The sequence below is a fragment of the Sinocyclocheilus grahami genome, unplaced genomic scaffold (assembly GCF_001515645.1).
Source record: "Sinocyclocheilus grahami isolate Dianchi unplaced genomic scaffold, SAMN03320097.WGS_v1.1 scaffold237.1, whole genome shotgun sequence".
In the NCBI taxonomy this organism is placed as follows: Eukaryota; Metazoa; Chordata; class Actinopteri; order Cypriniformes; family Cyprinidae; genus Sinocyclocheilus; species Sinocyclocheilus grahami.
The window spans coordinates 617,920-634,342 of record NW_015505416.1 but is presented as its reverse complement, the minus strand read 5'-3'; the positions used below and the strand labels follow the sequence as shown (position 1 = coordinate 634,342).

The 16,423-nt window shown below is 36.9% G+C and overlaps 1 protein-coding gene across 2 annotated transcripts in view; it reads left to right on the top strand.

Moving 5' to 3' along the window:
• LOC107597794 (metalloendopeptidase OMA1, mitochondrial-like) overlaps window positions 1-14,264 on the top strand; it is a 22,142-nt gene extending 7,878 nt beyond the window's left edge. For both annotated transcript variants that reach the window (XM_016288977.1, XM_016288978.1), the window contains 4 exons: window positions 3,645-3,773; window positions 5,011-5,085; window positions 6,315-6,464; window positions 13,374-14,264. In XM_016288977.1, coding sequence (XP_016144463.1) covers window positions 3,645-3,773; window positions 5,011-5,085; window positions 6,315-6,464; window positions 13,374-13,637 — 618 coding nt within the window. In that variant the 3' untranslated portion in view covers window positions 13,638-14,264. The remainder of the gene's footprint in view (window positions 1-3,644; window positions 3,774-5,010; window positions 5,086-6,314; window positions 6,465-13,373) is intronic.
• The last annotated feature ends 2,159 nt before the right edge of the window (window positions 14,265-16,423 follow it).

The following is a 16,423-nucleotide window of genomic DNA, read 5'->3' as shown; positions in this document are numbered from 1 at the left end:
TATATATATATATATATTAGGGCTGCACGATATATCAAAATTATCAAAATATCGCAATATGCATATCGCAGGGGCGTGCGATATCTGAATCATTTTAATAATAGGCTACTTGAATCAAAACGTTGCAAAATGTAAAAGTTTTAGTTCGAGGCATATAGCAGAGAATTGCTTGATTTTAAAAAGAGTTAAGTGCAATAAGTTGCAGAAAGTCTTGCTGTCTGACTCACACCTGAAGCACACAGAGAGACCGAGTTGATTCGTCTTTCGCATCTCCTCCTCATGTTTGAACAGACACATACACACAGAATTGTCAATAGTACCCGTCTCGACGATCATTCTCGTAAATGCAGTCGGTTATGTTTTAAATGAATGTAAACAGCTGAGAAAGATATCGGATGTGTATCATTATACTGGATCCGTGCAGTCGGATTTAAAGAGACAGCAGCTTATAAATACCTGCTGCTGAATGTCACTAAAGTTAATCAAACAACAAAACAGCTATAACAAAGATTAATCTAAAATTAATCCATACAGTGAACACTATGCAGTGTTATTTTACACTTAATTATTAAATTTCTGTACCTGAATACTACTGTTTATATTAGCTATGCTTGTAAATTGTGTATTTCTTTTTTTTCTTTTTCTTTCTTTTTTTTACTGACTGTTCACTTGCCTTTAATCATGTTTGAACTTTCTCAGACTATAGTTTTTGCTGTGGTATATGAAGAAGTACTTAAAGTGTATGGAAAGCAGAGTTGCAATGATATAAAATTAGTGTCATTATTATTAAAATTTTTTTTTGTATGTTCACACTGATGTTAAAATTACAATTTCTGATTTGTGACATTACTTTTTATGTAATGCTAAAACACTGCTGGTCACTTTCAGAAGTTGTAGTGATTCTTTCTTTTCCAAGAAAGAATGTGAAACAAATTGGTTATATAATTTTCATTTTTAAATATTTAAAAATATAATTGAAATTGATTTTACACACTTTAAGCAATATTGCATCGCATATCGAATATCGCATTTTTTAACAAGGTATCGCATATCGATATCGCATTTTTCTTCAGTATCGCACAGCCCTAATATATATAAGTATGTATGTATATATATATATAGCGCAGTGTCACCCTGTATCTATTTATATATTTCTTTATTAATATTTTAATATATTATCTTATATTAACCATTTGCACACACAAGCATTATCCGGCTTCGCTCCTCCCGACCGCAGACGCAGGTTTACAAGCCACTTTTTCCTGCGTTTTTCAGTCAATTTCTTGACGTTTGACTTCTTGGCTCCTTGTGGTTTCTCGGTTTGGCCGATTTGAGCATCCATAAACAACGCAAAACACTGGCATTTTGAGTTTCTGCTAGTGATTCCTATGGAGAAAAATCACTTCCTGCCCTCCAGCTGCATTTTGCGCGTCATCAGAATCACGTGATTGCAAACAACCTATTTAAGCTTCCACTCATAAGCAAGCACACACATTTCTTATCTATCTAGCTATCTAAATCATGCTAGTAACATGCTAATCATGCTAGTAACTTGATAATCATGCTAGTAACATGCTAATCATGCTAGTAACTTGATAATCATGCTAGCAACATGTTAATCATGCTAGAAACATACTAGCGACATGCTAATCATGTTAGAACACATGCTAGCAACATGTTAGTAACATCTAATTGTGCTAGTAACATGTTAATCATGCTAGAAACATGCTAGTAACTTGATATTCATGCTATTAACATGCTAATCATGATAGAAACATGCTAATCATGCTAATCATGCTAGAAACATGCTAACAACATGCTAGTAAATTGTTAATCATGTTAACAACATGCTAGTAACATGCTAATCATGATAGAAACATGTTAGCAAACATGCTAATCACCCTAACAATATGCTAATCATGCTAGTAACTTGCTAACCATGGTAGTAACATGCTAGTAACTTGCTAATCATGTTAACAACATGCTAGTAACATGCTAATCATGATAGAAACATGTTAGCAAACATGCTAATCACCCTAACAATATGCTAATCATGCTAGTAACTTGCTAACCATGGTAGTAACATGCTAGTAACTTGCTAATCATGTTAACAACATGCTAGAAACATGGTTAAATCATGCTAGTATCATGCCAATTAATGCTAAATCATGCTAGCATCATGTTAGCATTATGGTAAATCTTGCTAGCAACATGGCTAAACCATGATAAATCTTGCTAGCATCAGGTAGGTAGTCTTAGGTAGGTAGTTTCTAGGTAGTCTTAGCCAATTTGATCTGGTCATACTTTATTTGAACTGGTTTTAGGTTGTTTTAGCTGGTCTTAGCTGTTTTTGGTAAACAATATATATCTATATACCTGTAAATTAAAAAAAAAACTTTTCGAACTTAAAGCTTTTACAACTATTTACAGTTTTTAAAACTTTTTCGAACTTTCAGGCTAGGCTTTCTCAAGCCAACTTCATCTGCGAACTTTACTCATCTAGTTTATTTTATTCTGGTAGCTACAGGAAAAATGAAAAACAATATTATATTTGACACTATTTTTTTATTTTACATATTCAGCCTATTAGACTGATTTGTGAAGGATCATGTGACACTAAAGTCTGGAGTAATGGCTGCTGAAAATTCAGCTTGGTCATCACAGAAAATGAGGTACATTTTAAAATATGTTAAAATTTAAATTGGAAACTTTTTTTCTCAATTTTACTGTTTTACTGTATTTTTGATCAACAGCCTTGATGAGCATAAGCATAAATTATTATTACCTTATTAATGGTAATGCATATGTGAAACACAAAAGGAGATTTTGTGTGTCCTTTTGGTTTCGCAAAATGTCCAAGCAGCTCTTTTCCACACTGAAGTAGACAGTGAACCGTGGCTGTCAAAAAAAAATTACTTCAAAGTGTCACTTATGATTTGTTTGCTATATTTTTTGAGCTATTTAAGTCTTTTGAATGCAATAGCTTTGTTTAAGGACCAAACCAAAATTTTAGTTGATAGACCGCAGTAATGAAAAATAAATTTCTCATATTTATGTATTTATTTTTAATTTCTGCAGGTTTGGTATATTATTATGTTAAAAAAATAAAAGAAAAAAAAAATGTGTTTGAGGGTAAAAACAAACAAAAAACATAAATTTTAATTCAAATAAGCTATTGTAATAGGTTAAATGATTATATAAAATATAACCAAATGATTCCCATTACTGTATACACAGTATACACCACAAGACCTCATTACACTTATCACAAGAATCTCAAAATGCTCCTTTAACCACATCATGTACAACTGTATGAGCATGAAGCTGGCATAATTACCCAACAAATCTGCTTTGCGGCATATACCCGGCCACTCATGGACATATTTTGGCATGTCTGTTGCCCTTCTTTCAATACATTGTGTATCGTGATTACAATTCAGTGTGATTCATCATGTCTCTCTTTGTTAAATTGCTTGTTTGTTTTTCTGCATTGTTCCTAATTGGGCATGCTGTCAAAGAATGGGCTGCTAAGCAAGAGTGAAAAAAAGGTTCTTAATACAGAATTACAAACAAATTAGCATAGTAGATAAATGACAAAATCAACAAAAACAGAAGCCCATAATGAATTTCTCTCTCTTTCTCAGGCAGAGCAGGCCAGTTTGTCTCACGTGGTGGAGCTGTTGTCTCTCATCCTGTTAACGGCGATCTGGGCGATCTGTCCTCGGGACAGTTTAGCAGTGCTGGGCCAGTGGATACAGGGCAAACTAGTGCAGGTGACAGCTGACCTTATGATCTCTCTCTTTCTCTTTTTTTCAATTGATTCATAATCATTTTCAACATGTTTCCACTGGTTGCGGCCCTTTGTCTTGCTAGTCTCGAACCAATGTAAATCTAATATGGTTACATAGAATATAAAAAAATATATAGTTTATTTTAAAATATTTTACGGGTTATATATTTTTATGTAAATGCTTGCATATATTATAATTTAATAATATGACTTTTGTATATTTTGTGTGTGTAGCTAGACAGACAGACATATATATATACACACATACATACAGGCTGACACAGACAGACAGATAGATAGATAGACAGATAGATCTATGTGGAAATATTTTTTTCAGAATTCTTTAATATAAATTTTAAAAGAGCAGCATTCATATGAAATAATATGAAATATGAATTCATATTTTTTTGTAACATTTTAAATGTCTTTACTGTCACTTTTGATCAATTTGATGCATCCTTGCTGAATAAAAGTAGGAATTTATTATAATAGTTATTATCTCTCTCTCTCTCTCTCTCTCTCTCTCTCTCTCTCTCTCTCTCTCTCTCTCTCTATATATATATATAGTTTGTTCAGAATTAAGTATAAGACATTTAAGGGACTGAGTTTAGGTTGGGTTTGTCCATTAATGATGCGAACACTCCTTAAATATTGATTCTAAAATCCCTAAAAGACCGTTTAAACATTAATAATTATACTCATCTGCTCGAGCTCAAAGAAACCTTCTCAAGTACTCTCTCGCCACCATTGTAAAACAATAACAATATCTCAGAGGAGATCTTATTTGGGTTTCTAAGGACTTCAATTTGAGGTTAGTTAAAATTCAGCTACATTTATTTGTTCTCTAAATGGATATTGAATTAGCATTTTCTGGATCACTGTACTGTGCGAAACAAAGGCCCACTTTCAATTTAATTGTACTTTGGTTTTTTTATGGTGTTTTTCTTCTAAGATACTGTGTACTCTCTCGCTCTCCTTTTAATGTGGATATTTTCATCCCTTTCTTTCCTTGTTTTTTATCATCTTTCCCCTGTTACATTTAAAATAAATGACATTTTAATGGATGGGCTTTTTATCTCCTAGTCATTTTGTTCTCCAAATATGGTTAATTTTATTCTGTCCATCTTCCTCTGTTTACTCAATATAGCTTGTGTGTGCTCTGTCAGAATAGCTCATTTAACTGCATATTTTCTCTCTCATTTTCTCTGTCTGTGTTGTAGTTCTTATTTGACCGGCCCTTCAGTCGTAAGCTGGAGGCAGAGGCGGACCAGGTTGGCCTGCAGCTGGCTGCCAAGGTACTGCAGATATTATTATTATTATTATTATCAAGGTTCAATTCCAAGGGAGCACATATTGAATGTCCACCTAAAATGCACTATAAGACAAGATTCACAGTGTAAGCAGCTCATATGTTTCAGAATTTACAATCCATGGATAAGCAGCGTAGTGCTGTGTCGCAGAAGCATAGCTGCAAGTAGACGTTCGGCGTTGAGCATGTTTAACACCCCATAACTGAATTATCAACCTTAACCATTTTCTGAAAACCATCTGTGTCAGGCTTGATAAAAATTCCACAAACTTGACACAAACAGCATTTTCTGATCAGGAAATCAGACTAAATGAAGATGATTTAAGCTGCTTATAGCTCAGTGTTATTTTAGTATTGTTTATATTCTATTAAGTATTAGTTTTAACTGGTATTTATTAATGTTTTGAATTTAATTTCAGCATTATTTGAATTACTGAATTTTTTTAAATAGTTTTAGTTTCAGTTAACAAATAACTGTTAAAGCTAGGGTTTGGGTTTTAGGTTTTGTTTCATGTAGATTATGTAAATTAATTAGCATTTGGATGTAAATGTGATATAATACATGAATAAATATACTCTAACCAATCACTGCTGATTTTTTTTTTTCAGGGATGCTAAACATTTCATTACACATTTCACCTCTATGTCACTCTAAATAAAAGCTGTATAACTAATAATTAGTAACATCTTATTACTAGGATAAATTAAAACTGTGAACAACAGGATCCTACATGACCTCTAGATGGCACCGTTTCCTTACAAACTGCTTGACGGAAGCATTTCTCTGTATGTGGCAGTGATCTGATTCACGGTGTAGCGCTCTTCCTGACAGCATGTCTCCTGATCCCATGCTTGGCATCATTATGGAGAAACCGCCAATTCCCTTCTATCTCTTATAGTAGTAATAACGGGCCGCCTGCTGCTCGTAAACGAGCCCAGATCCGGCCTGCCACAGCCGGCTCGGTGAAGGACACTGGCACGTTGCTGTGGTAACAATGCGAGGCTTGCTAGACTAGTCATGAGTCATGTTGTCCATGATCCAACGTGCTCTCAGCTCTAGCTAATGACGTTGTCCAGAGCTTTGAGCGCTCATGGGTGTGTGTGTGTGTGTTTGTCATCTCCCTGTTTGCTTCCTTTGATGGTGACGGAGCTTTATCATGCCTGAAAATCATCTCTGTATGTGTATTTATTGAGATTGGTGTGTGTTTCTGTCAGGCGTGTGCTGACGTGAGGGCGGGCCCAGTGTTTTGGCAGCAGATGGAGATCTATGATCAGTTGAGAGGCGAACCCACCATCCCCGAGTGGCTGTCCACACACCCTTCCCACCAAAACCGTGTCAGACAGTTGGACCGCCTCGTCCCTGAGGTAAAGCACACGAAAGCAAATACATGCATCATTAGACAATGTTACATGAGTGGAATCTTTCCACACAAACGCAAACTGTAACATGTACAGTGGTGTATAGCAGCATTAAATTTATGGCTGAGATGGTAACAAACTTTTCAAATGGTTAAGGAATTGATCTAAAAGAAAGAACCATCAAAGCAATGGTCTAGCATAGTTGTTTTTAACCATTCTAAGCTCTGGTGCCAATGCATCATTTCTAGTCCCATGTTTTTCTGTCCTTCCTTGTAATTGTAATTTTTCTTAAAAAAAAAAAAGTGGCAAACATATGGACTGTGGAGGACTAAAAGTATTGCTTAAAAAGAAAAATCAATCATGAAATTAAATGTAAATAAATACATTTTCAAATAGTTTATTTTAAATATTCAATATTAAAGATTATTTGATTGATATTTAAAATCTAGTTAAATTTAACAGTAAATTGATAAATATTTTTAAGTGCATAATTTCAGTTGAATTTTATAAAGCATTTACAGATTACTTTTCTTTATCCATTTGCCAATCGACAAAATGTCATTGGACAGTTCACACATGGAAGTTCGTTGGTTCCTCCCACATCTCAACTATCCAGTGGCATTTTACACAACCAACCAATTGCTAAGAAAAACAGTTGGCAAATGGATTTAGAAAATCTAATAAAAAAAATTGCATTTAAAATGGACTTACTAATGTACTGTTATTGTTAATATATTTAACTTATATTTTAAACAAATTAATGAAATAAAGATTTTTAAAAATGTATATTTGGCAACTCAAACGTTGGAAATGAACAGATTTCAACTCTTCTGCTGGAGGGGAGAACCAAACGCAAGAGCCATGAAAAGGCCTGGAGGATCCATGAATCGCAGAGACGTCAGAAAACTCAACATGCAAATGGTGGAGTCCTTAGATCAGTACTTGCAACCACAGGAGAAAGCCTTCATAAGTGATTGAGGCTAAATAATTCACCATGTGAGCCGTTATGCAGCACCAAAATGTCATGCTTGATTCTGAACAAATAGCAACATTCTTGATGGGAGTCATCCTAATTTGAAAAGTGGATTGAGAAAGTGTTTATAGTCCAGGTGTCACCTGCACTAGTTTGCTATCCACTTCCCCAGCATAAATTATTTACAGTTTGGATATAAATATGAGCCACCCCTCCTGGAAATGAGATTTCATAATTATTTGTATGCATTAATTCTCAGTGGTGCACTCAAGATAATCATTTTACAAGTTAAGGCACTGTTGCCGGCCCAAAGTTTTTCATCTTTGTTTGCTGTAGCTAGGTAACTCAGGAGGAGAAGACTAGCTTAATTTGTTTCATTGGTTTTACTACTAGAACTTAACATAGACAGATCAGCACTTGTGTCTTGTGACATGGATGCATTGTGGAAAATGCAAAGAATGCGAGATCTTTCCATTCTCATATGAGAAAGAACAATTAACCCAAGACATTTATGGAAATAAATTGGCAATAATAATTACATTACCATTTGGAGTTGGTAAGATTTTTTTTCTTCTAAATAAATGCAGCCTTGCTCACCAAACATGCATTTATTAGATCAAAAATACAGTAAAAACGTCTGTAAAATATTGTTATATTGTGAAAAATATATATATTCCTGTGATGCAAAGCTGAAATTTCAGAATCATTACTCCAGTCTTCAGTGTCACATGATCCTTCAGAAATCATTCTAATATGCTGATTTGATGCTCAAGAAACATTTTTTGTTATTATCAGTGCTGAAAATAGTTAAAACTGATAATTTTTAATAGTATGCTTTGTGGAATAGAAAGTTTAAAAAAACAGCATTTATTTGAAATGGAAATCTTCTGTAACATTATAAAAGCCTTTACTGTCACTTTAGATCAATTTATTCTATTCTTGTTGAATAAAAGTAATAATTTTTCTTAAAAAAAAAAAAGAACCTACTGCTCCAAAACAGTTAAACGGAAGTATATTATTAATGCTAAAATTTTTTAGAATGTGTATTATGTTTTTTTATTGTTACAGTATAATCATTTAGTTATAATAGATCAAATAGAACAAATCGTGTTCTGGATAATAATTCTATTTTAAAAAAACGTATCTGTCATATAAAAGCTTCCTGTGTTGGTGTGTGCTGGATGTGTGTAACTGTAATGTTTATGGAAGTATCTTGTGATGTTAGGCAGCAGATGGGAAATTATAAATCATTTTCACACTTTGAAGAGCCTTAAAAAAAAAATAAGGTCAGGCACTGATAAACAACTACTATAGAATGTTGAAATATAATTTGCAATGTTACTTACACAAAAATTCCCTCAGATTTCACAGTTACAGCGTCAGCAGAGAAAGGCAGATGGTATAGTTACTGCATCTACCAGCAGGGGCTAACAGATGATGCTAACCAGCCAACTCTTGACCGCTTGCTTTAAACAAAGAGCTCAGGTTAATTGTGTGAGTGACATGTGACCAAGTATGGTGACCCATACTCAGAATTAGTGCTCTGCATTTACCCATCCAAAGTGCACACACACAGCAGTGAACACACACACACCGTGAACACACACCCGGAGCAGTGAGCAGCCATTTATGCTGCGGCGCCCGGGGAGCAGTTGGGGTTCGGTGCCTTGCTCAAGGGCACCTCAGTCGTGGTATTGAAGGTGGAATGTTACTTACACAAAAATTCCCTCAGATTTCACAGTTACAGCGTCAGCAGAGAAAGGCAGATGGTATAGTTACTGCATCTACCAGCAGGGGCTAACAGATAACCTTGAGCCAACTCTTGACCGCTTGCTTTAAACAAAGAGCTCAGGTTAATTGTGTGAGTGACATGTGACCAAGTATGGTGACCCATACTCAGAATTAGTGCTCTGCATTTACCCATCCAAAGTGCACACACACAGCAGTGAACACACACACACCGTGAACACACACCCGGAGCAGTGAGCAGCCATTTATGCTGCAGCGCCCGGGGAGCAGTTGGGGTTCGGTGCCTTGCTCAAGGGCACCTCAGTCGTGGTATTGAAGGTGGGAGAGAGCGCTCTACATTCACTCCCCCCACCTACAATCCCTGCCGGTACGAGACTCGAACCCACAACCTTTGGGTTATGAGTCCGACTCTCTAACCATTAGGCCACGACTTTAACATACTGCTTATAGAGTGAACTGTAGACTGTAGAGCAATACAGGAACATGCTCTCTCCCCGTCACACCCCAGTGGCTCTACAAAATGGCTGTTTTTTATACGATGCTAAGTTGTGGCAGAAGGATGCGTGAATGTATGAATTTAAGTGGCATGCAGGAGCCTTACTTAACCTTGAGCTTGAACTCTTAACAGTCCAGCTTGTGTACTTGCACACTTCAAACACAGAAGGAGCAGATGGCCAGGACTCATATTGTCCATCAACTATAATGTGTGTGTATTTCTGTTGAGTGGAAGCTATTACTCCTCTGGGAAGTTACTTTAAAACGCCCTCCATCTTTCTCTGTTCTCACCCTCTTTAACCTGAGCCAATGGAGACTCGTCCTCCGTGTGCCAGCTAATGAGAATTACCATAGTGGAGTGTGTGTGGACTCCTCTCTGTCTCCTGATGCCTTCTATATGAATACAAGTGGATTTTGTAGTCGTCGTCTTTGTATAAGAGTGACTGTTTGAGAGTGGCTTGTCTTGACGAAGTTAGCATGTTGACACGTATGTAATTGCGGTGTTTTATGTGTGTCAACTGGGTGAAGACCTGCTTGTAGTGTTTCATATAAGTATGAAAAAGGTGTAAATTGGAGTTTTGTTGCTTAAAGTCCGTGTCTGTTAGCTTTGAGGTAATTTAACTGTATATGCTAGTGTATTTCTAAAACCAGTATTCAATTATTTAATTTAATTTAATTAAAATATTACAATTGTATTTAAAGTGAGAACTAATATTTATGTATATTTTTAATATTTGTCACCTACTGTATCATAATTGTTTTCACTGTAACAGTCTTGCTACCATATTTTAAAAATGTAATTGATATATATTTTTATATATTTATTATACATATTTAATATATATTTACACATTTATATTTAGAATTCAACCTAGTTTCATCCTTTGCTGCCATTGTTTTTGAAGCAAAAAAATGAATAGGTAATTTATGAACACAAAATAAATAAATCAGTAGAAGTGGCATAGAAATCTGTGATCATAAAAATATTCAGAAATTTGATTGTAACTTAGCAGCACCAAGTAAACGATATATATACAGACAGAACTGTTTTGTTTTTTATTTGTAAAATCAATACTTGTTACTTTTGAAGAATGCGTCTGCTTTTTTAAATGTCACATTGATCGTAAGTATGCAACTGACGTGTCCCTCTGTGGGTAATTGTTCTCAATAATCTTTGTTGCAGTCACTCTTTCACCAAGTTTAATTTGTTTTGTAGAGTTTCCCTAATGGCCTGATTTTCAAACATTGCGGTGTTGCTTAAAATTGCCCGTCTTCCTGGTTTGAGTGAGTATTTAGCAGCACAGAGTTTTCCCCAGGGCAGATGGTTCAGAATGATAATTTAACTAGAAAATATTTTACATTAAGTGTCCTTTGTGCTGGTACTGGTTGTTCATGTTTTAAAGTGCATTATTGATCCAGTGTTATGAGGGCTGTTTCTCCATTACCCCTAATGGAGGTCAAAGGTCATAGTTCAGAGGTCACAGACACAATGCAGTAGGTGCCATGTTTTTGTCAAATCAGTCTTTGTAAATGAGTCTGGATGTCTTTAATGTAGAAGATATCCTGGTCAGTGTTCATCCATCCATCTTTCCATTCAATAACTACTCCGAACCATCCATCTAGATTTTTTATATTCACATCATTCCATCAATCCATTTCTTTGAATACCTGCTCCAGTTCATCCAAATGTTACAGTGGTTATAGAAAATTATCCCCCTTTAAAATAATCAAATTTTGTTGCTTTGCAGCCTGAAATGAAGACGGACACAGTTTTTGTTTTATCCAGCTGTATTTACTCAGTGCAACTTATAACATCCAAGTGAAAGTGAATATAACACCAACATGTCAGAAAAAAAACAGAATTACTGAATGAAAAAAGATCACCCCCTTGTGTCAGTATTTTGTTGAACCACCTTTTGCTTTAATTACAGCTTTTAGTCTGTTGGGATATGTTTCTGTCTCTACTAACTTTGAACATCTAGGTCAGGGGTCGGCAAGTAAGTTTGGCATCGGGCCGGAAAAAGTTTTCGCCACTACTTGGTGGCCCAGAACATAGTCAAAGGATAATTTAAGAAATTAATTGATGAAAAATGCAACTAGAATTGCCTGTGCCAGACTGTTACCGTGTCTGTTGTAACTGGTAGTGAGCTGTTTCTCTGTGTTAAATCCTGTAGTAGGACAGTCATTAACAAAAAGTCACATTTGTGTGGTGGTGTCCGGGTTTTACACTGGATAAATTAATAAGGCAGAGTAGTGACACGTAACCTGGCAAGTATCTTCATTCACCAACTTGCAACACTGACTGCCTTACTAAAACACACATATGTGGGAGATGCGGAATGGATAAAAAATGACTCAAACAAATAAAAGAGGATTTAATAAGCCCATTAATGGCATGTTTGAGTCATGCTCTTAACAAACTGTTTTATTTCCTCTTTCCATATTGTGAATAATAAATGTATAATTTTAATTTACTTGTTACACAATGGAGCCTAACTTATTGTAATAATTATTTGACGTAGCCTACTTTTATGTTTCAAAGTTTCACTGTTAGTATTTTCACACCACACATTTCATGACGGCTATTGTGGAGGTGTCTAGCGATCCACAGACTCTTTCAGAACTTTTCAAATTTAAAGCTCTCAATTCATCTCAAAATAAAACATTGCTGCAAAAATTTTCTCGTACTTTTATTTTGAAGGCAAAATCACTAAAGACGAAGTGATTGTGAGTAACTGTTGCTGTCATGACAGTTCTATTTTAGAACCAGCCGCTATCAAAATAATCTGGCTGCGGGCGCAGGCCAGATATTATTGCTGGCGGGACAGTTTTGGCCCGCGGGCCGCCTGTTGCCGACCATTGATCTAGACTTTGCAATATTTGCCCACTCTTCTTTGCAGAACTGCTCAAGTTCAGTTCAATTTGATGGTGACTGTGTGTGGACTGCAGTCTGAAGTCTGGGCTCTGATTAGGCCATGCAAGACATTCACCTTTTTCTCCTTCAGCCACTGTGTGCTCAGTTTTTCTGTGTGTTTTGGGTCATTGTCATGTTGGAAGGATAAACCTTATTGAAAATAATTAAATTTTAGTCTCTGCCTCTGAATATTCAAGGTGCGTTTTGGCAAATCTCAGTCGAGACTGCATGTGGCCTTTCTTGAGACCCACCCATACAAGCCACATTTGTGGAGAATTTGTGCTATTGTTGTCACACACAAGGGGTCCGTTGGATAGAGGAGATGGAGAAACTGCTTGTGAAAGTTTTGCAATAACGCGACTGTCTGTATAATGTGTCTGCATGAGTGTAGAAAGCTGCTAGCACGCTAGCTAACATGTAAACATTGCTGAAACGTCAATGACGATCTGCTGTGTGAGATTTATTTATTTATAATATTTTTTCCAATCCATTCAGGTTTCATATCACTATTTCTATACATCCATCTTTTGAATAGCTACTTCAGTCCATACATCCAACTATCTAGATTTCATATTGCTATTTCCAGATTTAATTTCACTATTTCCATATTTCATATCACTATTTCCATCCATCCAACCATCCAAATTGAATGTCACTATTTCCATCCATCAATCCTTAAAAAGCAGTGTCACCTGGGTAGAGAAGAAGAGTTGGAAGGTTCGTAGGTCAAAAGTCAAAGCTTAAATCCATCTCCATTAATCTGTCATTTTCTGTGTTGTTATAGGCTTTGGAGCTCCGCGCAAGCTGTGACTGTCCTGCCCTCCCCAAAGCTGACCCCCGTGTCATTTTCCACCAGGCTGTTAAATTGCTTCTGGACAATGCCAAAAAACAAGAAAATATTGCACAAGAGAAAAAGAATGAGAAAGAGAGAGCTGGAGTCATATTGCCGTTCCCTCAATCCCCTCCTGTCCTGACTCAAGGGTCTCAGCCACAGCGGGGGGGAGTGCTGGCCACATCCGCTCTGCCACAAACTCTGCTTAGTAAATGAGACTTGATGAATCATGAGTGACAGGGACAAATTCAAGCTTTCCTTTTCACTTCTCTTTTTCCAGTGCAGTAGCTCTGAACAAGGCCTGAGAGGGTCATTGGATAGAACCAGGCAGTTTTTTGATCCATTTGATTAGCTGTCACTTTGATACCTACGTCAGTTAGTCTGTGAGATGTTTTAAGTGGGAGTATGTAGATAATTTGTGTTTGATTCTTGAGTTTATGCTCCTCCAAGCATCCACGGCAGTGCAGTCATGTTAATAATGGAGCAATTATAAATGGGCTTTTGATTGGTTTTAATTATGTTATTAGCATAAGACCCTTGTGAAGCAGAATGCATTATGGTGTACAGTACATTATTCATCAAACATCTGCCTCTGCTTTAATGTCCCCTATAGGTTCCAGGCTGTAATGAACTGCTGCGTAGCAGCTAATGTCACTGTGTTTGATGCTGTGCGGAGCTTTGGACACACTGCAATATTTAGAGGATTTATCAATGGCCAGCTGGCGCTAAATGAGCCCAGTGCTTGTGTTCTTGACAAGTGTTGAGTTTATTCTAAATGCACTCTGTGTGAATACTGTGACCGTAAAGAATATGACTGTAATTACGCACAAGATAAATGATTCTACCAGTCTTGGGTCTCCAGCATTTTTCTTTAAAGGCACGGTCACATTAGCATTTTGCGTACAGAAAAGGTCTATTGTCCATTGTCAGTAGTGTAGTGATGCATGAAGCACCACTCACACACAAGTCTCTTTTAAACCAAGCAGCTATTAATTGGTCAGTGTGGCAAATTTGCAACACCTGGACATGAGGGAAATGTGTTTAGGAGTCTTTTTCACCCTCATTTGAAACCTCCAATTATGCAGACGTGTATTGAAATGACTGGATTTTGTGACCAATTTAAACAAATGTGAAATCTGCATGAGGAATTATTTTGTCCTCTTACAAAACTCCCAGTTATGCAGATACATATTACCGGTACTTGATTTCACCAAGCAATGGTAGATGTTACATCACCTTAGTGTTTCAAAGTGACTGGTACTTGGTTTAATTATACATTGTTATATAATTGCTGGGCAATAAGTTACATACCCATTTTATTTTCATAATGCAGGGATCACCAACCCTGCTTCTGGAGAGCTACCATCCTGCAGACTTCAGTTCCAACCCTGCTCCAACACACCTGCCTGTAATTATCAAGTAACCCTGAAAACCTTGGATGGGTTTGGAGCTGAAATCTGTAGGACTACAACTCTCCAGGATTAGACCTCTGCCATTATGTGACTTAAAGGGGTCCTATTATGCTCTTTTACAAAGTCTTGATTTTGTTTTGGGGGTGTACTAGAACATGCTCTCATGCTTGGTGGTTCGAAAAACGCATAATTTTTCACATAATTTACATTATTAAAATACTTTTCTCCCCAGCCTGGCACAAACGGCTCGATTAGTTCCGGCTTTGATGAAGGTCTGCCTTCCGAAAAACAAAATGTGTTATGATTGGTTAGCTGTCCCAGTGCGTTGTGATTGGCGAACAGCTCAGACGGTGTTTCATTACTGCCACGCCCCTTGCTCCGTCTTTCAACAAAAACTTTTGGGCGAATCCGGCACTGTACTCACTCGTGTTGTGGAAGCTGTCCTCAGTAAAATGCGCAGCACACAATAGTAAATTGGGGTTATAATGCTCAGGAACAGAGTTAAAAAATAAATTGCAACCACTGTTTCCTGACATCATCCGCTTTCGGAAGCCCAAACAAAGACGTTTGGGCACGGAGGTGAAAAAAACAGCGTTTCAGGTGGTCGCACACCGGACGAGAAGCGCAGCGTCGCGCCACGTCTTTAAAATTCAAATACTTTATTTTCTATGAGTGTAGGCACACCGGCGGCTCCATTCGGCTTCTGTCCGCAGCGCCCAGCTACGTCGTGTTATACTTGTAAGAATTGTTCTAGACATGCCGAAAATTTTACGCTACAGCACAGCAGCTCTTCTTCTTCGTTTTCTTTGACGCACTAACTCTGCAGCAGCACTTCTTCGTCGTCGTCTTGTCTCATGCGCTCATTCAACCAAGCGTTCTAACCACAACCTCGCCCCTCCCTACCCCCCCAACCATTCAAATTTTTGTAGGCGGGAATTCTTAGTAATGATATTCCAATGAGCCGCTTTGTGATATCACAAAGCCCAGAAAACAAACGCTGTAGTCCAAACAAGCCGTTCGTTGTAGTTCTTGAAAAGGGATTTAAAAAAAAACGAAATATCTCCCTTTGGAGTGGACTTTGAGATTTGTAACTTTCTAGGTCTTTTTTATGCCCAAACATACACACTACACACTGACTAAAATTAAAAAAGTGAAAAAGCATAATAGGGCCCCTTTAAAGTCGGCATGAAAAGGAAGTTGCCATTGTCTTTTCTTCTCTGCTGTGAAGTATATTCGAGTGAAACGGCATCTGAAATGAGAGGGCAGGACTTGAATTCGTCCTTCGGGAATTGATTGGATTGTTGGAAGTTGGCTTTAAGCCGGGCTCACACTGTGCGATTTTTTTAAAAGTCCTTTAGGATTGTACTTGTCAGACTGTACGAACATGATGATCATGTCACACTGTGGGATCTCAGTTGTCATTAAAGTCAGACTGTACGACAGTCAAGACGCATTAAAAATGGGTGCGCGCAAGAAAACTTGTCCGGAGTTCTACATTATCAACCCACACACGTTCAGTGACTGCGAGCTGCATTGCACGCGGGGCTGTAATGTTGGCTATCATTAAAAGTATATGAATGGCGGCAATAC